Below are 25,373 nucleotides of genomic sequence, written 5' to 3' on the forward strand. Positions count from 1 at the left end.
ATTGTAATAGGAGACGAAGTTGGTAGTTTATGACATAAAAATAGAATGTAGGCTAGGGGTGTGAAAAAAAATTAATATGGTGCCAATCGCCGCAATTTTCTCTGGTTTTGACAAACTCGTGCCCACAGTATCTTTCCTAGCAACGTGTCTGGTGCTTAATATTTGTCTTCTGTTCAACTTGAAAGCAACCCGGAATCTGACTTTTGCACTAGATCCAAGAACAAAAACGTGAATGAGAAAACTAAAGCTCACAAGCAGCTAATGTGGGACTATGGGCACCCACTCTCTTGATGTGTTTTGGTTCTTTTTGACAGATGTGTTTTTATTCTTCAATAAATGTGATGGCAAGACTGCAACTAAACACATCACAGTAAATCGAGGTAAACCCTCGCTTGAAAGAGATTGAAATCCTCTGGAAAGGGAGCCTCGAAAGTTCTATTAATGGTCTGGTTTCATTGACCGTTTCTCCCGTATGGAAATGACTGGTCAGACAGGATATTGAGAGCTCCCAAAAGGTACATACCAATTATAGCATTGAGATTTTTTTTTTTTTTTGAAAAGATTATAGCATTGAGATTGCTTGCTACTTATGTTTTATCATCTGTATATAAAATGGCCAAGAAGACTTGACCCTGCAGGAACCAAAAAACAGTTATACTAATTTAAGTATATATGGCACTCCCTCGCACCCTCCTCTTGGGTTTCCTTCTTGTTCTTGGCTGTGCTGTGACGACTAGTAGATCGACCAACTCTAAGCAATGTGACAATGCTTCCCTCAACCGGAGCAGTTTTCCAGCAGGATTCATATTTGGGACAGCTTCGGCAGCTTACCAGGTACGTACATGCATCTTGAATCTATATATATATGGCCAGATCTATGGAGAGGACATCCCTGAAGAGATTAATTTTTTGTGAAGCTCCCCTTTTCGATTGTAGTTTAGTCATGCAACTGTTGCTACTTTAATTCCTTCTGTAATAATCATTCGATCAAATCGAAAGTTCGAAACCATATAGCCGCCCTTGGGGTTAGCCACTTAACCGAAATGATGACAAAGGGTGGGGAATCGAGTACTAAAGATCAATTAGGCTACACTAGGGCTCCCTCGAATGTAACAAAAAAAAAAAGCAATCGAAAACATGTAGCAAATAATTGATTTGGCGCGGGCACTAAATTTTTTTCCAAATCATTCTGTATGTGACTGATGTTTTACATGAAGACTCGCATAAAACACAGAGAGTGAAAGTGGTTCTATGATGAAATCGTGTGGTTGTTGGAAAGAGGGAGATTTGCAAAAAATCATTTTGGTCCTTTATCAGACAGGCGTATATAGAATTATAGATAATTAGATATGCCTACCCATTAATTTTTGTTTGAATTTCAGTATGAAGGTGCTGCAAAAGAAGGGGGTCGAGGACCAAGTATATGGGACACATACACTCACAAGCATCCAGGTTCTTTTCTTTTATATCGATGCCTGATTGTTGAAATCAGAATTGCTTGAAAACAATTAGCCAAGTTACTGGATCTTAGGTCCCTAGGCCCAATTGCAGGGCTCTAGGTTCCCAAATCCTGGATGCTTCTTCTCGGGACTAGGGTCCGAAATCCAAGGTTCCAATTCAGTCATTTGTTTAGGGTCCGAATTGGGTGACCCGATTATATTACAATGAACTAGGCGCTTTTGTGTATGTGACATAGTCGATTCATATTTCAATTTCTTATTACAATCGATGATTGTCTTCTAAAATATATGCTGCGTTGTGATTATTGGGACAAAAATCAGAGAAGATCTTTGACCACAGCACTGGAGATGTGGCTATTGATCAATATCATCGCTATAAGGTACAAAGCACATGGTGGATTCTGTGGAAGTTTGAACTATGAATACTGTGTCATCCCATATTTATATCATATTTTATCACCATTGTTCTCTAATCATTTTCGGTAGGAAGATGTTCGGACTATGAAGGACCTAGGTTTCGATGCTTACAGACTCTCATTCTCATGGTCCAGACTGTTACCAAGTAAGAGAACAATGGATCTTTATAATTACATCAATCTTTTAGTGATTGAAATTATATTTCTGATCTAACCTTTTTGACTTTTCGATTGAACTGATTTTTGTAAGTAACTAGCTATTACTATTTCAAAGTGGTAGAACTATTTTATTTGTAGGAGCAGGAAGAGGAGAACTAAAGAAACTCTTAAATAATTATCAGACATTTTACCCACCTTGCAACCATATCCTTCCAGAACGCCAACTTCTTTAATCAATAACGAGAAATTTATTTGAGGTTGCCTTGATGCATTGAAATATTGTTTTTTATTTTTTCAAAATTAACTTGGTTCATGATATTGATCAGATGGAAAGCTAAGTGGGGGTGTCAACAAGGAAGGAATCAAATATTACAACAACCTCATCAATGAGCTTCTAGCCAATGGTCATTCTCTCTTCCCATAGATATCATCCACTTAATCTTGCACCATTCAGAAATGAAGATTTAAAATTCATTTTCACTGTTATATCAACTGTTGAATGCAGGTGTGAAGCCTTTTGTCACAATCTTTCATTGGGATCTTCCCCAAGCATTAGAAGATGAATACGGAGGCTTCTTAAATCCAAAAATTGTGTAAGTTGATTGTTCAAATTGGACATATATACCTGCAAATATGTAATGCAATTCTTAATTGATCGGAATTTCTTTGGAATATTTTTATCTCATTCTCTTGTGTTACGCAATGTACAGGAACCATTTTCAGGACTATGCAGAGCTCTGCTTTAAAGAATTCGGTGACAGGGTTAAGCATTGGATCACCTTAAATGAGCCCCATAGCTACAGCCGTAATGGCTATGCAACCGGAAAGTTTGCACCAGGTCGATGTTCTGCTTGGCAAAAACGAAATTGCACCGGTGGGGATTCAGGGACAGAGCCATACTTAGCGTCACATTACCAACTTCTAGCTCATGCAGCCGCTGTAAAGTTGTATAGACACGAGTATCAGGTATAATTTTTCAGTCATCACTACTACTACTTTAATTAATTATTAATTGATATAACCTGTTTCCCATTTTTAATTTGTCAAAATTGTTGAGAATATATACATTCCACATGGGAAAAATGAGACATTGCTTATGAGTTTATAAGGGTTTGGGCCACTCTATCCATTGCCAATTGGTTTTGGATGTGAACCCCATATTACTTTATCATGGTATCAGAGCGGGTTACCCATGTGTGCATGCCTAACCGCCACACGGGCTCCACGTCACCCAAAAGTTGTTCACGTGTATGGCTTGAAAATTCGCCACACGTGCGGGGGCGTGTTGAGAATATACACATCCCACATGGGAAAAATGGGACATTGCCTATGAGTTTATAAGGGTTTGGGCCACTCCATCTATTGCCAATTGGTTTTGGATGTGAACCCCAGATTACTTTATCATGGTATCAGAGCGGGTTACCCACGTGTGCATGCCTAACGGCCACACCAGCTCCACGTCACCCAAAAGTTGTCCACGTGTATGGCTTGAAAATTCGCCACACGTGCGGGGGCGTGTTGAGAATATATACATCCTACATGAGAAAAATGGGACCTTGCCTATGAGTTTATAAGGGTTTGGGCCACTCCATCCATTGCTAAAAATGTGAACCCCAGATAGACGTGGAGCTCGTGTGGCCGTTAGGCATGCACATGTGGGTAATCCGCTCTAATACCATGATAAAGTAATCTGGGGTTCACATCCAAAATCAATTGGCAATGGATGGAGTGGCTCAAACCCTTATAAACTCATAGGCAATGTCTCATTTTTCCCATGTGGGATGTGTATATTCTCAACAAAAATATGTAATTATATTTGTATACTGCTTAATAAATTATATATGGTTGAATATGCACAGGCAAAACAGAATGGCTTGATAGGGATAACACTAGTGTCACACTGGTTTGTGCCATATTCTGATTCAAAGCAAGACAAAGCTGCAGCATTACGAGCATTGGATTTTATGTTTGGATGGTATGAATATAGTAGCTATTATGAATCTCATTTTTCTTTTCCTATGGAGTAACAAACAAATACCTTTTCTTCAGGTATATGGATCCCATGACAAATGGTGACTATCCAAGAAGCATGCGATCTCTTGTGGGAAATCGATTACCCAAGTTCACTGCAGAGCAATCAGAGATGCTGAAAGGTTCATTCGATTTTCTTGGCTTAAACTACTACACAGGTAATTATGCAGCCAATACACCATTTCGTAATGCTAAAGATCCAAGCTACTCGACAGACTCTCTCGCTAATCTTACAGGTTAGTAGAATATATTCTAGAAGATTAAGTGCAGTTAACTACGTGACTTTCTTTCTTTTCTAATCCCTTGAACATGATGTTGTTGCAGCCGTGCGTAATGGGATTCCAATTGGTCGACCGGTAAGTACAATGTTAATCACCCTTAATTAGTTTCACGGTCTGGTGATTTTCACACTCTCACTTTGTACATTTGCACAACTCTCAGTTATTATATGCTTTGAAATAGTTAAGCATTTTAAAGGGTGTGTACAAATGTACAAAAATTCGTCATCCTAATTAATCAGGGCATTAGGATTCTTCAAGTACTAGTACTGATGATGATGATCCGACCTCCACTTTTTGAAATAATTTTGCAGGCTGCTTCAGATTGGCTTCATTTTTATCCACAAGGGTTTATCGAGATATTGCGTTACACGAAGAAAAAGTATAACAATCCGCTTATTTATATCACTGAAAATGGTAATTAGTTTTCACTTGATCTTCTGCATTTGTGAGATCTAGTAGTTCAAAATCGTACATAAACTAGAATTGGTTCGCGGATATGACATTGTTTACATTGCAACATTTGAAACTAAACAAGTATCTTGATCCTGTTTTTGTTGAAGGATGGGATGACCGCGATGATCCCAATTTATCGCTAGAGGAAGCCCTCACCGATAATCAAAGAATCGAGTATTACAATCGCCATCTTGATGAACTTCATAAAGCAATTAAGTACGGTTTACCTAATTAAGTTTTTGTCTCTGCCTTCTCTTTGCTAATTCCTTGCTCTGATTAATTGTATCTGATAATTTTTTTTTTTTTTCCTTTCTTATCAGGGCTGGCGTTAAGGTGAAGGGGTACTTTGCATGGTCATTGTTTGATAACTTTGAGTGGGCTGATGGTTATAGTTGTAGGTTTGGCATCAATTTTGTGGATTACAAAAATGGACTCAAAAGACACCCTAAACTCTCCGCAGCTTGGTTCAAGGACTTTCTGCGAAAGTAGAAATTAGATATAGATCTGAATCACTAGAAGAAGAGACCGATGCAGACTTTTTGTCCATGAAAAAGAGAATTCACTTATACTCTTAGTTCTAAAAGTACTCCCATATCAAAAACACATTTTACTTGTGTAGGGTATGGAAATTAAAGAAAGACTAGTTCTAAACTCCTAATAATGAAAGTTTTCTCATCAGAATATAATTAAGAACATAAATCCTCTCAATTTGTAGGGAAAGTGTTGGCCATTAGTAGTGTATATAGTACTGTTGGATTATCAATCCTTATTTGATGCATTTTGGCCAGTAATATTGATAAATTATGTGAAGGATACGGAAAGGGAGAGTACCCTCAATCCCTATGCTTCATTAGCCCGTACTGCTCCCGAAAGATACTTACGGTTAAAAGGAGAGGAGCTCTACCGACTGAGGAGCCAAGTGAAGAAAGCATGAAGGAGTCAAATGCTTCTTCTATTCTTTTCTCAAGTGAAAGTTTATGATTAATTAACCTACCAACCAATGAATTAAAAAGCGCGCCTCAAGGCTCGCCTGAGGTGCAAAAAGCGATATTCTGGCCTGAAAATGAGTGTGCGTAAGGGGCTAGGCGACGACGCTGGTGAGGCGTTCTCAAAGGCATGAAAGGCGTGAAAGGCTTCCTCCAAGGCGCGAAAGGCGTACGCGCAGAAAAAAATGTGAAGTGACATCGTTTTGAAACAGAATGGGTTTAAAGCTGTCTAGGTCGCGACTGCTAGCCCGATTTCGATTTCAGCCCCGATTTCAGCCCTCTGCCCCTCTCTGTTCGCAAATTCGATCCCTAAGTCCCTAACCCAGAGTTCGAGTTAGGAGTTCGATTTCAGCCCGATTTCAGCCCTCTGCCCCTCTCTACGCAGCAGTCAATTTGAGCTTGATTGGAGGTCGATTCGGAACAGGCCATTTGAACTTCTGAAGGTATGATTCCTGATTTCCCGTCTATATTTACTTGGGTTTGAGTTGTTCTTGTCTAGACAATCATATATGTCCAGCAACCCCATTAATTTGGTTGCAATAGTTTGTGGGTTACTATCAATTACTCAATTTTGCAGATTTTGATCTTTTAGATATTCTTGTTTGTTGGTTACTGTCAATTTTGCAGATTTTGTGATCCCATTGGCTCTGTTCTGGGTCCTCTTTTGAAGTAGCAGCTGGAAGATATTGAGAATTTGAGATGGGCTGAACTGGGTTTACTATATTGAGGCCGTGTAGCTATCTGATTATCTCTTGTGTTAATTGATATATGATTAGCTGTTAATTGTTAATTGATAGCAGCAGGAAGATAGGAGATTTTGATTGTCTCTTGTGTATGAGTCAAGTACTCATTTTGAGCTGCAGGGGAGAGAGATCAAAATGGGAGATTTTTTCTTTTCTTTTGGTAAGCTGCTCATTTTGAGCTGCAGGAAGATATTGATTGTCTCTTGTGTATGAGTCAAGTACTCATTTTGAGCTGCAGGGGAGAGAGATCAAAATAGGAGATTTTTTCTTTTCTTTTGGTAAGCTGCACATTTTGAGCTGCAGGAAGATATTAATTGTCTCTTGTGTATGATACCAATTATATAATACCAGTAGAGTCTAGTACCATATTTCACAATAATTGAGTGTTAACTGTTAATTGATATGCTGCTCGGTTAGTGATGTTGTGATTTTTGGCAGATTGCATGATTTTGTGCAATAGCAATCGTATACTATATGTAATTGATGGGATGCTATGTTATAATGCAGGTAACAATGAGTTCTAGTACTACTACTAGTGGGACAACAAAGAAATATCATGCTTGGAAATGGACTAAACCAATTCCGGGGGAGTTGAACTTTCTTGATCTTTGGTGTTTGAAGTTTGAACTTTAAATCCTTGATTTCATTTTATGTTGGTAATTTTGTTGAATCATATGCTTCTAGTACTTAATTTATGGTGAGTGAATGACAATTAGTAGTGTTCTTTTGGTTACTCTTAATGTGGTATGTATAAGAGTAGAAATTAGTCAAATTACATGAATATATGTGATTTATACGAAAGGCTTACGCCTTATGCGCCTTATGCCTCAAGGCTGCAAGGCTCTCCCGAAAACGCCTCGGGTACGCCTTCAGCGTTTTAAAACATTGCTACCAACACAAAAAAAACATGCGGGTGAGAACTCTCTCTCTCTGTCTCTCTCGTTTCTCCTGCGGTGGCAAACCCTAGGGTTTGATATGCTGATTTCGTTGGCCCGCGTTGCTGGGTTTTGTGGTGCCTAGCCGCCGAGTCCTCTGCACTCGAAGATATCCTATGTTCAACCCTTTGCTTGTTGCACTCATCCCTCAACTGTTGTGCATGGGTTGGATCGGATTCGTACAGCAGGGTAATCGGGGGTGGTTGCTTAGTTGTTTAGGGGAGCTTATTAGGATTTGGGACCCCGGATCCGGCCTCTCCTCCTCATGGCGGCGTGCACAAGTGGCCCATCTCAGAGGTAAAGACTTAGTTTTGGGGATGTGCACAGGTGAAGACCCCGGAGATGGACTACCTTGTTTTCAAACATTTGATCCGATGCACGGGTGTTCTCCCAGTCGGGTTCTTTGTCAAACTTCGCGTAGGTTCCCGTATCGGGATCCGGGTCTTTTTATGGTTCTTATTCCAGGAAATCTCTGCTACACTCGGTTTGGATCCCAGCTTGCACCCTTGTCAGCTCGAGGCAGCAGTTTGCTGGTGACGGTGGAGGCTTGTTTGGAGGTTTGGGTGCCTGAGAAAAACATGGGTGTGAGCCTGCGCTTGTGTTGGGGCTATAGGTGGGTTCATTGTTGGATCCGAATTTGGGATCCAGAAGGATTATACAGAGAAATCTAGGCTCCAGTGAGTTGGGACTCGGGTTTTTGGTCTGGGTATAAAATAGGAGTTACTGCTTGAATTTCTCGCCTTTAACTCTATCATTGTCAGGTTATTAGTTACTTTTTTTTTTGAGAATGGAGCCAGTAGGCGAAAATATATTCATCGAAAGCCAGAATAGGCCATTACATACCCTTCCGCTGCCATTAACAGACAAGAAGATAGTGGTAGTACCCACAGCGGTACATAGAAACTAGACCCACTCATTGTACAATCAATACGTAGACATAGCGGGGATCCCCCTTTGGTACTACGCCGGAGGCGCTAGAAACCTAACTCTTTAACCAATAAACCTAGCTGCCTAGAGACCTCAATTGGTGTACACCTAGATCCACTGAGAGTTAAGTCGATAAGACTAGACCAAATGAAAAAAACTAAATGCACAAAAGTGCCTAGACTGTCCCGAAAACGGAACCATATTGTAAATAGACGAAACTAAAAAACATAGAAAAACTGACTGAACAAAATAAAATCGCAGCCCAACAGCCCAACAAAGAACACCTTGACCCAAGCCCACAGTCCATCTTCCGCCCCAGTGGTCGACCACTGCCACCCGGTACCAGATCTCGCCGCCGCAAACAACACCAGCCCTCGCCACTGCCACTGACGCCAGCCGCGCCGCAGCACCACAAGCCTGACCTCGCTGCCACAAACCACGTCAAAATCCGATCGAACCAGTCGAAAAAAAACAGTTCGATGCAATCTGATCCAGCACCCCGCCACCACCGTCCAGCCCCTCCATCACGCTGACGATCATGGAGGTGCCTCTGCGACGCTCGACCCTCGTAGTACCGCCGCCCACTGAGCCCAAGATTTCTTCCGGTACTCGTCCCAAGACCATCCAGAGCGGACTCGAGCCTTAACCCCTGTCCAATAAGCTGCCAGGCCTTTAGTTTCGAATTCCCGTCCGGCAGCCGCGTCAAGCAGGCGAGGCGAGCCACCGCCGCCCAAGCACGCCGCCGGACAAGACGAAGGTGGCAAACCCTAGACCAAGAACCAGTCCGGGTTTTGTGGAACAATTCTTCTAAGTTGTAGTACTTCCAGGTTATTAGTTACTTAGTGCTTCATTTCATGGTGATATTATTTTAGGTTGCTTTAGGGTAGCTGTCTAGACATGGCTCAATATTGACATAGCATGTGAGAGTGAGTTATGATGTAATGTTACCTATATTTTTAATAGAAAATTACAAATAAGTGTTATTTTGAGACTTATATTAGCCATAAGGCCACTAAATTTTTCTTGTACACATAAGGCTATTTGCATTCACAAATTATTTTGTGCATGACAATTTTACCCTTCTACCGAATAAACCCAATTGCATCGGTCTTGCCGTCTTTCTTCTATCATAGATCTCTCTCTCTCTCTCTCTCTCTCTCTCTCTCTCTCTCTCTCTCTCTCTCTCTCTCTCTCTCTCTCTCTCTCTCTCTCTCTCTCTCTCTCTCTCTGTGGCGACCTCCTTGCTCTTCTCCGACGGTGAAGACGTCGGTGACGCCGTTTGGACGAGGCGGCAGGTCAGGCTCCTCGCCAATTTCAACGAGAAAGCTCCTCTTCTATTTCTCTGCTACTCCAATTCGAGCGCCACCGCCTTCACGTCGTTGTCTCCGCCTCTGATTCCACGACTACCTCCACGGCGCTATCAGATCTTGCACCACCATCTTCACCTTCAATGCCGTTGCTCGCCGGCGACGATCTAGAGGCAAGGCGCGACTGACAAACCGATGTCGTTGCATACCTCACAATCGCCAGTGACGACTTGGAGACATGGCGCGATCTACACAACAAAGTCGTCATGGTCTCCGGCTCTTCGACGAGGCCGTCCACCGCTGCCATCACCTCTTCCTCCACCTCACCTGCATCAGAACCCTAAACGAGCACTGATTCTCCGGCGACGACAACAAGGCCCGCGACCTCTTCATCTCCAATCGAAAATCCCCAACCAGAAAGTCTCTCTGGCTCTTCGTCATGGCCTACAGGTCGGACGATATGAGTGATGCCGATTGGGAGCTCATAGCTGAGGAGCATGAACGATGTGGTAAACTTCTCTCTTTGGCTTTGGGTTCTGATTTTGCGTTAGTTTTTAGCAATTGTTTAGTGTTTAATTCAATTGTGATTGATGATTGCAGGTTAAGGTTTCGTATAATTGCATTGCAAGTTGATAATCATTGTTTATGATGTTTAATGTTTCCATTTTTTTATTTTTTCAAACTGAAATTCTAGAAGGGAAATCTCAGGTAGAGATTTGGTAGATGCAACAGCTTTGCTTGAGCAAGTAAATTGGTCTCATTCATTTAGGAATAATGCCGCAGAGATTTGGGAATGATGTGTTTGGATGATTGGCATTTTATTTGTTTATTCATTTAGGACTAATTGGAGTTGTGTTTGGCTGAAATGCGTTTTGATGTTGATGTACTTATAGTTGCTTTTCCTATGGTCAGAATATATCTCCTGGGATGAAGGTTTGGGGAGTTTTTGCTGAAGTCAATGAAAAGGGCCTTGTTATTAGTCTTTCAGGGGGATTGAGTGGACTAGTTTGAGCTTCTGATGCTTTTGATCTTATTTTGGATGATGAAACTGAGGTGATAATCAACCCATTAGCTTTTGAGATCTTGGCAATTCTTTTTTATTGTCTAAAGCTTCTCTCATTGTTCTTTCTTGCAGTTTTGAAATACTCCAAAGTCTCATATGTGATGCGGGAAGTAAAAGTGAGAAGAAGAGAGCAAATTGAGACAAAAGAAAATGCTAGATAAGGAATGCAGTATGAAGTAGCTTTTAGTGTTGGTGAGAATAGCATTTAATGTTGGTGATAGTAGTTTTTACTATTGGTGATAGATTGAAAATAGTTTTCAATTGTCGGATTTTGTTTATATTTGCAATGCATGGTTTATGTAATTTGAATCCAATTGCTGAACTTTCTGTTAAGAAGGATTACTTTATCAAGTCCTTGTTGTGTTTGGTTGAAATCGGAGTGTTTTGATTGGAGTATTTGATATTGTAAATTTATAGTTGTTTTGATGTTTTGATTGGAGTGTTTTTATCAAGTTCGTTTCATTTTGATAAATTTCATGTTAGTAGCTCTTTATAACTGTTACAGTGATTTTTCAACAAGGTGATAGTAGCTTTCTATGTCTCTGTTAGTATCTTTTCAAGCTGATGTTAGTAGCTTTTGTTATAATGGCTTTTTAGCACATTGACAGTAGCTTTCGACATTTATTGTAATAGATTTTCACAACTATGGAAGTAGCTTTTATTTTCATAGCTTCGTTAGACTTTGAGAATAGTTTTCTCAATCTATGAGAGTAGCTTTTTTTCTACTTGGTAGTAGCTTTTGGTTTTTGTGAGAGTAGGTCTTGGTGTTGGTTAGTGTAGTTTTCGTTTTGCTTGATAGTAGCTTTTGGTGATGATGAGAGTAGCTTTTGTTACTGGTGATGGTGACAGTAGCCATTTGTTGCTGGTGAGAGTATCATTTTGTGTTGGTGATAGTAGCTTTTGTTAATGGTATTAGTAGCTTTTGATTTTTGGGAGCGTATCTTTTATGACTTTGCTGGTAATGGTGACAGTAGCCATTTGTTGCTGGTGAGAGTATTATTTTGTGTTGGTAACAGTAGCTTTTGTTAATGGTAATAGTAGCTTTTGTGACTTTGCCGAAAATATCACCAGCGTAGCTTTTGTTGCTAGTGACAGTAGCTTTTATTGCTAGTGATAGTAGCTTTTGTGACCTCGCCGGAGGTTGCCGGAAATCTCATCAGAGTAGCTTTTGTTGCTAGCCACAGTAGCTTTTGGTGTTAGTGATAGTAGCTTTTGTGGTCGCCGGAGTTTGCCGGAAATCTGACCACAGTAGCTTTTGTTGCTGGTAACAATAGCTTTTATTGTCGCCGGAGTTCGCCGGAAGTTGATCGGAGGTCGGTCGGAGACCTCGTCAGAGTTGACCGGAGGTCGACCGGAGACCTGCCGGAGACCTCGTTAGAGAGGAGAGAGAGAAAGATTGTTAACTTTTTACTCTAGTGGCATTTATGTAAATATGTTAGTTTTTATATCTAAAATTTAACATCATTTTTAATATAGTGGCCTTATGAGGGAAAAAATAGTTGGTGGCCCTATTGCTAAAAGAACATTAAAAAATGGCCTTATATGTAATTGGCCCTATTTTTAATGGATTGACATCCACTCCTTTAAAAAAAAAAAAGTGAAAGTTTTTTAAAATATTGAAAAATAAAAAATAAAAAAATCAATCTCACTCCATATCTTGCATTTAGATAAAATAACAAAATTACTAAAAGTTCGTAGCTAGCAGAGAAAATAAACAAATGATCTTAAAACAAATAAAGTTACCATACCCGAGTTGCATCTGACTAAAGTATGACAGTGTTTAGGTTAGGGGTCATCATTTGGCCGGTGGGCCCAAAAGTCCATGGGCGCCCGCCCGGCCCGCAACAAAGCCCATCTTGGCCCTGCCCATTTGGGAACGAGGCAAGGGTAGGGCGGAGGGTTCAAAGCCAAGGCCCGACCCATTATATGCCCATTAAAGCCCACCCGAACCAGCCTTATAAGCCCAATCCGAAAGCTCATTAAATTCTAGTATTAGTATTTTTTATGTAGTTATACTGAAATAATTATTGCATTAGAGCAACTCAAACAAGTTCCTCATATTTTGATTTTTCTCTACTTTAGGGAAAAATGAGCCTCTTTTGCTCCAACAGATTCCCTATAACTATCCCTATTTTAGGGAAAATGAGAAAAGAGAAAACTAAATTCCCTATATTTACAGCAATCTCTAAAAATTTAAGGAAGAATATGGAGATTTTAGATATTGCTGTAAAATAGAGAATCTGTTGGAGTTGGAGAAGAAAAAGATGCTAAAGCTTTAACTTTTGCTTCCCTATTGTACAAAAATTATAGGGAAGCTGTTGGAGTTACTCTTAAAGCATCTCCAACAGCTTCCCTATAATTTCTCTATTATAGGGAAGTAAAAATTAAAATCTCCAAAAAAATTTATGCTCCAACTCCAACAGATTCTCTATTTTACAGATTCCATAATTCTTTCCTAAATCATTCCCTAAAATTTTACAGATTGCTGTAAATATAGAGAATTTTGTTTTCTCTCTCATCACTATCTCTATTTTAGGGATAATTATAGGGAATCTGTTGGAGCAAAACAACTAAATTTTTCCCTAAAATTGAGAAAAATCAAGATATGGGCAAGCTGTTGGAGTTGCTCTTAGGCCATATTTTCCTTTAATTTTGTGTTTTAATTTGTTCAATCGTTAACATATCATAATTTTTTCATAGCTTTTTGTAGGGCTAAATACTGGTTACTATTCTGTAGTTTAGGTCCTAAATCAATTCAGTTTTTGAACTTTCAATTTCATCAAAAACTCCCTTGCGTTATCAAATTTCGTCTAATATATAGGTCATTCCATTAATTAGAGCAGTTATCTCACTGACAAGGCATACCATGTCAGATTATGTTGGCCCCACTTATCAGGAAAAATTCCAAAATTGCCCATACCTCTATTCCACCTCTGAATCCAGCGTCGTCCTCCACAGTCCACACAACCAAATAAACCCCATGCTTCGATTATGTATCCATTTTGGTGACCAAACCAGATTGCCCCATATAATCCTGCTCTCCCTTGAGGTTTATGGAAATCTAAATCTGAAATCACATTTCCAATTCAAGCACTCTCTTCTTGTTTATATTTATATTATAAATATGGCAGCACCATTTCCAAGTAGATCCAACGAAACATCTTAGATAACCAACAAAGTTAAGATGACAGATGTAGGCTACATGGTAGAGAAAGAAAAAGAACCGTATGCCTTTGATAACCTAAAAATCGGTGGCAAAGGGCTCTTAGACTCCAGCATGGCCAAGATTTCCAAAATCTTTATCCACCCATAGGAGACTATAAAGAACACAACACCAGAAAATGGTGTCAAACTTCAAATCCCAATTGTTGATCTCAGAAGCATTGGCAATGATCATACTCGGGATGGAATGGTGATGGCAATTAATGATGCATGTGAAACATGGGGGTTCTTTTAGAGATTTAACCACGTTCCTTTGAAGATCATGTGCTCCAGGAAATGGGCCATGCCGCTGTTCTCGTCTTTCTCGAATCTCGACCTCTAGTCGATCCAGACTGACATTCGCTATATTCATGGGGAGGTTCGACTCCATCGCGACTCTTAAACCTTTGGGGAGGACTGTGACAAGTGTCTCCAGGGCGATGAGAATGTACGAGGGATCCATGAGGGTCAGGTAGGGCGTCCAGTACTTGAGGAACCTCGGGTCAGGGTTTTCGAGCTTCTGGATCTTCGATTTGACATCCTCGGAGAGGCGATCTTAGACCATGGCAGTCTACGGAGGAGGCCTGAAAGCGGTGCTCTGTTGTCTCTGTGCATTCTGCTTTGCTTGAACCGCATTAATTTGATCCGAAGTGATGGTGGGGTTGAGAGCGAGGATGCGACGACGAGTGAGGAGGAGTTGGATCGGACGGCTTAGGTCACCATCGGCGAGGCCTTGACCGACCGGTGGAGGGCCAGCGCTGTGCGCAGGTGCTTCATCGCCATGGATGTTAGCTCAGAGAAAGCCTTAGGGTTTGCTGATAGAGACGAATCTGAATTGGATTTTCACACATGATCTGGGAGGTGTAATTGGGTTTCTGGGTTAGAATAGAGGCAATTTCAGAATTTTTCTTGATAGGTGGGGCCCACATGATATGACATGGCATGCCTCGTCAGCGAGTTAACAGCTCTAATTGACGGATGATTGACGAAATGGCCTATTAGACGAAGATTTGATAACGTAGGGGTGTTTTTGATGAAATTGAAAGTTCAAGGATTGAATTGATTTTGAACCTAAATTACAAGGTAGTAACCAGTATTTAGCCCCTTTTTGTATTACTTTTAACAAAAGAACATGACATATAAATATAATGGGCCCGACCTGGCCCGGCCCTAAAAAGCTTGTAAAGCCCTGGGCCTCAATTTTTAAGAGAAGCCCGGCCCGAAAAATATTTTTTATGTTGTGGCCATGCCCTGTACATTGACAACCCCTAATTTCAGGGGAATGAATAAATTCATTGATTAAAAAATCATGACGGTCCGTACGAGTTCAATATACACTTCAAACGAATTTTGATAAGCCAATAGTAAAATATCGACAAAACAAAACACTTGGGTTTCTTTCATTATGTTGTTGCCTAACCTTGTGGTTCTCAGATCGAAGGCATAAAACTTTAAAATATTTGATTTATAAACAAGAAAGCACTGTCAAATATGTTTACTGAGTGTTTCACATGTCACCGCCGATCAAGATCATGGTGGTTCAGATAGGTTTGTTTGTTTGTTTTTGTTTTTGTTTTTTTTTTATTGGGGGAAAATTTAGATTATACAAGTTTTAAAAAAGTCGAGACATTTAAATATTAAAAAAAAGAAAAAGATCTGAATAGACGCAGGCAATTTCAAATGAAACATGTTGTCTAGAAAAAGTTGTTTTTAAATATAATTAATTAAAAACTCAAACGATATGGTAAAAAATGCAGAAAATCTAATAAATTAACAACACGTAAGCTAAAAGGATAGAAGAGATTAAACTTATCCATTGTATAACAACATATATAAACTATATTACTGTCACAACTGGATCGATCACAACTGAAATTGCAATTCGCCAACCTTAAAACCCTAACATCGTACGCGAACCTAATAATTACCGATACATCGTTGCATAACCATTCAACAAATCAACGGTTATTGCAACCTTAATCAGATTTTGCGCATTGACCGGTTCCTATTGAAAAACAAGACTATGGGTTAGGGATGTATATATACTAAAGCCCCATTAAGCCTAGAATATACAAAAACAGTTATGGCATTCCGATTAGGCATAACCCTCCTACTTGTTCTGGTCTGCACTGCTGTGACAAGCAGTAGAGCTGCCAACTCACGGCACCGTGACACTTCTTCCCTCCACCGGAGCAGTTTTCCGGCAGGTTTCGTGTTTGGGACAGCTTCATCGGCTTACCAGGTATGATTTGAACTAAAACCTAGCCCTATGTTATAGATTGGGTTTTCATTTTGGTCCTCTAATTTACTGAGAATCAGACCGTATTCAATTTTGGCAATGTAATCTCGATTTTTTATTGAATTGATCATTTATGTAGTTCCTCTGCGTTTGTACTTTGTAGTATGAAGGTGCTGCAAATGAAGGTGGTAGAGGTCCAAGTATATGGGACACATACACTCGCAAGTATCCCGGTAAGTCTTTCTTCTCCTACTTCATTTTCTTCTCAAATCATAACTTCAAAAAGCTTCGGGATATCTTTCATTAATTTATGATTATGAAAAATTTTCCTATCTTTAATCAATGTCCCTAATCATAAAATATTTATACCCTTTCTACTAAACTATCTTTTTTTTTTCCCTTCTTTTTTTTATGGGGAAAAAAAAACAGAGAAGATACACGACCACAGTACTGGAGATGTGGCTATTGATGAGTATCATCGCTATAAGGTACAAGTATACGTTCCCTATGGATAATTCTATGTAAGGAATTAAAAAGAACAGCATTGGTTATTTCCGGCATGCTTACCTTTTTGTATTTTCGTATATGCAGGAAGATATCCGGATTATGAAAGACATGGGGCTTGATGCTTACAGGTTTTCAATTTCATGGTCAAGATTGTTACCAAGTAAGACACTAAGTGATTATATATAGATATCTTACTGTTGTTGTAATGCATTACTAAACTTTTTTTTCTCTAATTTCTGAAAAAAAATTTTTAAAATGGGCTCAGATGGAAAGCTGAGTGGATGTGTGAACAAGGAAGGAATCAAATATTACAACAACCTCATCAACGAGCTTCTAGCCAATGGTAGTACTCGTAATATTACAATATCAGTTTTGTTTTTGGGGGTCCGGAGTATATTTGCAATTCTTGTACTTGAATACATATAAATTTTTCTTTGGTCGACTACTTGAATATTGCAGGTCTTGTACCCTATGTTACACTCTTTCATTGGGATACCCCTCAAGCTTTGGAAGATGAATACGGTGGCTTCCTTAGCCCTAAAATTGTGTAAGTGAAAATAGTAATACTAGTGTATTATTACTTTCTAAATTTGAACAGAAAATATTAGTTAATCGACTCTTTTAAGCAATTTTTGTTGATGTGGATCTTCTCCAAATCGATAAGAATGTCGTTTAGGCTAAGAAATTTTAATTCAGATTATAAACTAGGTATAACATGCAGGGACCATTTCAAGGACTATGCAAATCTCTGCTATAAAGAATTTGGTGACAGAGTTAAGCACTGGATCACGTTAAATGAGCCATGGAGCTACTCCAATGGTGGTTATGTGATTGGAACATTTGCACCAAACCGATGTTCTGATTGGCCAAACCTAAATTGCACCGGTGGAGATTCAGGGACTGAGCCATACTTGGCGTCACATTACCAACTTCTAGCTCATGCAGCCGCCGTAAAATTGTACAGAGACAAATATCAGGTTTTTCACGGAAAGTTTTAAGTCGGATCAATCAACTAATTGTTTTTCTCTTTGTTTTAAAACTATTTTTGAATATACAGGCATCACGGAAGGGCGTAATTGGAATAACACTACTATCATATTGGTTCGTGCCATATTCTGATGCAAAGTGGGATGTAGATGCTGCAGAACGTGCATTGGATTTTATGTATGGATGGTATGTAGCTAATTAGTTACTCTAGCTAACAAGTCCACAGTTAAAATAAATAGATAATCGAAAGTACTTCTTTTTTATAGTGTTTGGCAGAAAGAGTATATTCAAACGCTCTTCTATGTTCTTCTAGGTTTATGGACCCCCTAATCAATGGGGACTATCCACACAGCATGCGATATCTTGTTGCAGACCGATTACCCAAATTCACAAAAGAAGAATCCAAGTTGCTTAAGGGTTCATTTGATTTTATTGGAGTAAACTACTACACTGCTAACTTTGCAGCCTACAAGGCACCTTGTTTTAATGCTGCTCATCCTAATGCCCATAACCCAAGCTACACTACAGACGCTCTCGTTAATCTTTCAGGTCAGTAGAAATTTAAGCTTTTAGTCTTAGTATGTCATGACGTCATGTCCAGAGTAGTCGATGGTACTGTACGTGTTAACTACAAACGTGCAATATATATATTCTAACAAAGCTGAACGTTGTGGCAGTCGAGCGTGATGGTGTTCCTATTGGTCCAAAGGTGTGTACCAAGTTGATCAACGGAATCAACCTTGATCTAATTATTATCATACGAATTTTCACATAATATTTTAATTAAATTTTGCAGACTGCTTTGGATTGGCTCTATATTTATCCAGAAGGATTTCGAGAGCTCTTGCTCTACACAAAGAACAAGTATAATGATCCAGTTATCTACATCACTGAAAATGGTAATTAGTTTTGAAATGATTTTCAATCTTTCTGTCATTCTAATCGAATTGCTATTTTACTACTATCTGAGGCTCAGTAATTAATAAACATTTCTTGTTGCTATTGAAGGAGTTAATGAGCTGAACGATCCCGGACTATCGCTTGAGGAAGCCCTAACCGATAATCATAGAATTGACTATTACGATGCCCATCTCAGTTATCTTCTTTCAGCAATCAAGTAAGTGCTTAAGTTGAAGAGTGATTATTAATTCTTTGGTGATGAATGTTATTTGATAATTTGATTCGTATATCTTTGAACAGGGACGGGGTTAAGGTGAAAGGATATTTTGCGTGGTCATTGTTTGATAACTTTGAGTGGAATACGGGTTACACTTGTAGATTCGGCCTCAACTTTATAGATTACAAAAATGGACTCGAACGATACCCTAAACTCTCAGCTGGCTGGTTCAAGAAGTTTCTTCAAAAGTGTGTCGAGTTAGACGCAATTTCCTCTCGCAAATTTCAATCAATGTAAATCACTAGAATGAGACCGAGATCGATGCAGACTCCACTTTGTATGTTGGTTCGTCTCTCTTCATATTTCAAAGATTCATGTTATGGAGTTCAATTCTCTCATTATCTTTGTTTTCTTGTTGAAAATCTACAATATGTGTTCACGATGAAAGTTAATGTGTATATCTATATCATACTTAGGACAGTGTGTATATGTACGGTCTCTTTAAATCCACTAAATTAAAGGTAGTTTCGTGCAAGCTAAAATCACTGTATTTGCTGGCTTGTACCAAAAATCAAGTCCACCGATCATTTGGCTCGTAACTTACTTTGCAATCGATCGATTCAAGCTCAATTTTTCAACATAATTTCTCAAGATGCAGAAACTTAAGCACACAATTTTGTTTTCCTTCTCTTGGGGGAACGTGTTTGTTGCTTAAGAATTGTCTTTTGTTTAGCTGAAAGCAACTGAGAATCTAACTTTTTGGTCTCATTTAGTTCATAGAATTGGAGTAGTGGAAAAGAAAACTCAATCATTTTTTGTGCATGGGATGCAAATGAAAAGAATTAATACTTTCTAGAAGGAAGAGAGAATATGAGGGAAAGTAGTTTCTTGTAGGCCTGGGCTCGGGTCGGGCTGTGCCTGAAATTTGGTAAAACCGAGACCGAGCCCGAAACAATCGGTTCGGGCTAGTTCGGGCTTTTTTGAAAATGAAAACCGACAGAGACCGATCCCAAACGGGTCGGTTCGGTCTTCGGGCTTTTCGGGCCCAATATGCAAAATACACAAAAATCCAGTAAAAGGCGAGGTTCGAACCCCCGACCTCTTGCACCAAATCCTCACTACCCACCGCTGGAGCATAAGACGCTTTGGTAATATTATGTTCCACATTTATATTTATTTGTCCTAAGGGGTAGAAATAAAACAAAACAAAAGTCTCTGCCTTCGTTTACTTTCTACCCTCTCTTTCTTTTCTGGTCTTCTTCAACGCTTTCTTCTTCTTCTGCAGTTCTATACTTCTATTCATATATTCTTTTTTTTTTTCTTTTTTTCCCTTCCTCCCTCTTTCTGTTCTATTCTTCTTCGACATTTCTTATTCTTCCTCTTCTGCAGTTCTATTCATATATAAAGATTTTTTTTTTTCCTTCCTCCTCAATACCCATTATGCAGTTCGTCGGTGGCACGTTGGATGGAGGGGAGAGTGAAGAGGGGTTCAGGGTTAGGAGGAGTGAGGATTGGGCTGGGTTGACCCGGAGGACTTGGGTGACGAGGTGCCCAGATCTTTGGATCTAACTATTTTGCTGCCGATTGGATACCGCCGCCGCTGCTGCCGATTGTATCTAACTATTATTTGACATGAGTTTCAGGCTTTGCACCCATGCCCACGTCCAATACGAGTTCCTTCTGGGAGCCACACAGGAGGAGCTAGCGACAGAGAAGCCGCGGTTGATCGAGTTGGAAGTTGAGCCCGTGGAGGGTGCAGTTAGTGATAGTGGCGGTGGTGATAGCCATAGCCATGAGGAAATGATCATTCGGCTGAAGCAGAGATTGGTGTCGCAGGTGTTGGAGATACTGAGCCAAAATTGTTAACTGGTCTGCCGTCTGGGGTTGAATCGTTGATAATGGGGCTGGGTTTTCAGAAATCGGGGAAGAACAAGGGCTGACTGGCTGAGATGTTGTTGAGAGAGACAGAGGCTGAGATCATCAAAATGGAGGAAAATCGGGCTGAATCGGGCTTTCGGTCTCTACATATTTGAGGCCCGAGATCGAACCGAGAAAATATATTCGGGTCGGGTCCGAGACCGAACCGATATTTTCAAAGTCAAAACCGAACCGAATCGGGCTTTTTTCGGTTTTTCGGGTCGGGTTTTCGATTTTTCGGGTCCGGACGCCCACCCCTAGTTTCTTGACTTCTTCCATACTACTAAGCGATTCATTTCCCCCCTCTTTCCTTTCATCTACAACTCACTTTTCATTATTTTGTTAAATTAATTACAAACTTTTAACAACCTTCCTGATAATTTTCTTATGTTATTCTCGTGATGCATGTGTCTTATTGCAATGTCTTTATATCATATACATTTTTTTTTCTTCTTTTCTTTAAAGAGGATCAAAGGATTTCACTTCTACCTCTATGGTGACTTGAACCCAGGATCTGAATCCTAAGTAGTGGGTACTCTAACCATTGAATTAACACCACATCGTCAAAAGAAAAAAGGGGAATGTACATAATACTATCTTTCACCGTCTCTTAATTGATGCATGTGCATAGTACTTTTCCCATATTATATCGGTCCTGACCTTTATTAAAGAAGTATGGCATGGGACAAAGCATACGTGTACGTCCATACATCTATAATATGACGGGATAAAATGTATGTATTGTTAAGTGTTTTCTGTTTTGAATTAGCTTTGAATAAGTAAACGTCCTAGTCTACTAGGAGTTTGTTTTGTTTACCAAGTCTTTAGGGAAATCCCATGAACTTAGGAGTTGTTAGTCATGGGTAGTTGTTCCATATTTTTTGCTTAGTTTGTTTTGTACGCTCTATTTATATAGAGTTTCTTTCAATCAATGATAATGTAATTCAGTTCCAATAATCGTTCTTTGTTTCATATCGTTCTCTTACTCTAACAATCTGGTATCAGAGCCCCCACTGGGCCTGAGGTGAAAAGCAACAACTTTGTGTGTCTTGCAGCAGCAAGGGTTATGGCAATAGAGAACAACTACGTGCAGCCTTCAATACCACGCTTTGATGGTCACTATGACCATTGGAGCTTGCTAATGGAGAACTTCCTGAGGTCGAAGGAGTATTGGAGCCTCATTGAGACAGGCTTTACTGAGCCTGCCACTGGAGAGGGGATGACGGCTGCACAGAGAAGGACATTGGATGAATTGAAGCTGAAAGATCTCAAGGTAAAGAATTACCTCTTTCAGGCAATTGACCGCAATTTTGGAGACCATTCTCCAAAAGGACACAACAAAGCAGATATGGGACTCGCTGAAAAAGAAGTATGAAGGCAATGCAAGAGTGAAACGCTCTCAGCTTCAAGCACTACGCCGAGAGTTTGAGACCCTTGAGATGAAGATTGGTGAGTCTGTTTCAGATTATTTCTCAAGATTTATGTTAGTGGCAAATAGGATGCGAACCCATGGTGAACAGATGCAAGATGTTACTGTGGTGGAGAAGATACTTCGCTCCTTGACTGACAAGTTCAACTACATAGTCTGCTCCATTGAAGAATCCAAAGACATTGATCAGTTATCAGTGGATGAGCTGCAGAGTTTGCTGCTCGAACATGAGCAAAAACTCAATCAAAATAATGGAGAGGAGCAAGCAGCCTTGAAAGTAGCAACAAATGGTAGTTTTTCAACAAGAGGAAGAGGTCGTGGGACTTGGAGAGGTAGAGGCAAAGGCTTTCGAGATGGCAGTGGCAGTAGGACCCGACATGATCTTCAATCCTACGATAAGAACAAACATGGTCTTCACTCCTACGATCATCAGTCCTCAAATTCCCAAGGTAGAGGCAGGGGGCATTTTGATAAGTCCAAAGTTAAATGCTTCAGATGTCATGGGCTCGGTCACTTTCGTTCGGAGTGTCATGTGAAGCTTCACAAAGACAAGCAAAAGAATAGGGAGCAGTCCAATTTTGCAGAGAAAAAGGAAGAGGAAGAAGAGACACTTCTGATGGCATTGCATGTGAAGGAGGAGCCTGAAGCAAACACATGGTACTTAGACTCCAGGTGTAGCAATCACATGTGCGGTAGTAAGTCATCCTTCTCTGTTTTGGATGAAGCATTTCGCACTATTGTAAGGTTTGGTGATAATTCTACTGTGAATGTTATAGGCAAGGGTGATATTCAAATTAGAACTAAAGCTTATCATATTGAAACAATCTCCAATGTGTTCTATGTTCCTGATTTGAAGAGTAACCTGTTGAGTATTGGTCAGCTTCAAGAGAAGGGATATGTGTCTACAATCAGGGAAGGTGCTTGTGAAGTTTATGATCCTCAAAGAGGTCTAATTGCTCATGTAAAGATGACACCAAACAGACTATTTCCGCTGCGAATCAAGAGTGCTCATTCATGCCATTTGACCGAGATAAAAGATTCAACATGGCTATGGCATTTTCACTATGGTCATTTGAATTTTAATGGATTGCAGACACTATATCAAAAGAAGATGGTTACTGGTCTTCCTTAAATTTGTCCTCCCTCCAACAAAGTATGTGAAGATTGTTATGTTGGCAAGCAGCATCGTGAGTCATTCCCAAAAGGAAAAGCTTGGAGAACTCGTGCACCACTTGAGCTAGTTCATTCTGACACATGTGGACCCATCTCTCCAGAATCTAATGGTAAAAAGAAGTACTTTATTTATTTTGTTAATGATTATAGCCGGAAAACATGGGTTTATTTTCTGTTAGAAAAATCAGAAGCTCTTGCTACATTTAGAAGCTTTAAAGTTCTAGTTGAGAAGGAGGTTGGCAGACCTATTAAGATCTTGAGGACTGATCATGGTGGTGAGTACAACTCACAGGAGTTTGTGAGTTTTTGTGCTTTGCATGGAATTCTGAAGCAACTTACTACAGCCTATACACCACAGCAAAATGGTGTATGTGAAGGGAAGAATCGTACTATTGTAAATATGGTACGAAGCATGCATGCTTGCAAGAGGAGGAATTGGGAAGTCTTTTTGGCCGGAGGCAGTAAATTGGAGCATTCATATATTGAACAGATCGAAGCCCTACATTTGCTATTCAAAATATGACTCTGTGAGGGTGATTTTTGTGTTTTGGACTTTCGGCAGCAAAACCCTCTTGATTAAGCGAGACTAGGCCCAAAATCGATCAAAGGTTAGACCTGAGAACAACTTTGTTGTGACCAGCTTGATGTAACAGCAGCTACTTGGCTTGACGATAACGGCAGCTATTTGGCTTGATGATAACAGCAGCGATTAGACTAGATTTCATAAGAACACGACTTATAGGCGGGCATGGTGTGGGAGCTAGATGCATGAGAGTTTAGCAGAGAAGGAGAATTCCAGCAGTAACATGATTTCTGGATTTTGGGTTAAGGTTGGTTGGGAAGAATTGATGGCTAGGGATTCAGAGACGAAGCTTGATCTCTTGCTTGATGTTTCTGGGCTGTTATGGCTTGGTTTCCTACGGCAACGAACTCGCCCTTTATAGCGGTGATAGACGGGCAGGATTTGCGCCAAGAACCAGAGGTTTTGAAAGGGTATTCTTAGTTTTGATGGGATCATTCTAAAACCTTCAGCTTTTGTTTTCCCCATGAAATCAAAAGAGTGAAAGCTTGCTTTGGCCATGTGGGTAAAGACCGGTGGCGCAGGTATAGGACGGCGATGGGGATCCCAGATTTCGTGCTGCCGTGATTTTTGAGAGATCATAATCCCTTGATTTGTGCTATTGTAAATTGTGATCACAAATACCTAAGGATTATTGGAAATTGAGGCAGGATTTCGGAGGATGAGAGTTGGGAAGCTTTTGTATAGACTTGGGGTTCTTACCAGAAAAGGATGGAGTAGTAATCTCAGCAACAACTTAATGGAACAACGTTCCTGATTTGGGGAAGACGACTCCAACGTCTTTTTGGGCTACGGGTTCTAGTGTAGTGGACTTTGGGTAGGGAATGACTCTAGTGGGCTCTAAGTCTTGTTGGGCTTGCTTTCATCTCTCTACTAGCCCTTGTTAAGATTTTGGTCCATCAAGCATGAATTTTGGTTCCCAAGTCCAAAATTATCGATGGGCCTTATCGTAACAATGGGCCTCACAGGATCCGTTACCTTCCACACCACACCCTTCCGTATAAGCCCCAAACGTAGCTTGGGTCTACGCGTATTGCATGGTAAATAAGCGTGTTAGCTCCTTTAAAAATGCATGTCAATCGTTTGAGAATTTGGGCTTCTCGTATCGCTTGCTAAATAGAGAGCTTCCTTTTGACATGAAATGGGCTTGCTTGAAGGCCCAATTAGGTTACGAGGTTGATGACTTGTTCTTCTTCACGTGTCACTTATTAAATTTGAACTCGTGGAAATTTGGGTGTCAACATTAGCCCCCTTGATTATGTAGGTCGTGTGACCGTGTTACGGGCTACATAATCAAAGAATCCGGAGACTTACCGCGTGATTATACATAACCGCTCCTTTTTTTTTTTTTTTTTTTTTTTTTTAGAAGTTGCATCGGCCTGGGCATCTTACTGAGATGATTTATCAAGCCTCCCGCGTGACAACAGATTCTCGTCATCATTGGACTCCTAATTAGAAGAGA

The 25,373-nt window shown here is 40.0% G+C and overlaps 2 protein-coding genes across 2 annotated transcripts; both read left to right on the plus strand.

The window, feature by feature from the left end:
• The first annotated feature begins 347 nt into the window (after positions 1-347).
• On the plus strand, positions 348-5,563 carry LOC112167993 (beta-glucosidase 12). Its single transcript, XM_024305102.2, has 14 exons — positions 348-515; positions 625-834; positions 1,383-1,452; positions 1,782-1,840; positions 1,947-2,022; positions 2,362-2,439; positions 2,541-2,628; positions 2,746-3,001; positions 3,895-4,010; positions 4,085-4,302; positions 4,391-4,422; positions 4,659-4,761; positions 4,908-5,016; positions 5,121-5,563. Exons 2-14 carry the CDS (start codon positions 673-675, stop codon positions 5,287-5,289), a joined length of 1,536 nt encoding a protein of 511 aa, XP_024160870.1. The 5' UTR covers positions 348-515; positions 625-672; the 3' UTR covers positions 5,290-5,563.
• A 10,326-nt stretch (positions 5,564-15,889) lies between these two features.
• LOC112166413 (beta-glucosidase 12) lies at positions 15,890-19,290 on the plus strand. The gene is made up of 13 exons (XM_024303253.2): positions 15,890-16,204; positions 16,365-16,434; positions 16,631-16,689; positions 16,793-16,868; positions 16,974-17,051; positions 17,168-17,255; positions 17,430-17,685; positions 17,766-17,881; positions 18,009-18,244; positions 18,373-18,404; positions 18,492-18,594; positions 18,704-18,812; positions 18,896-19,290. The coding sequence occupies exons 1-13, from the start codon at positions 16,046-16,048 to the stop codon at positions 19,107-19,109; spliced, it is 1,596 nt and encodes a 531-aa protein (XP_024159021.1). The 5' UTR covers positions 15,890-16,045; the 3' UTR covers positions 19,110-19,290.
• The last annotated feature ends 6,083 nt before the right edge of the window (positions 19,291-25,373 follow it).

This window comes from Rosa chinensis, chromosome 5 (assembly GCF_002994745.2).
Source record: "Rosa chinensis cultivar Old Blush chromosome 5, RchiOBHm-V2, whole genome shotgun sequence".
NCBI lineage: Eukaryota > Viridiplantae > Streptophyta > Magnoliopsida > Rosales > Rosaceae > Rosa > Rosa chinensis.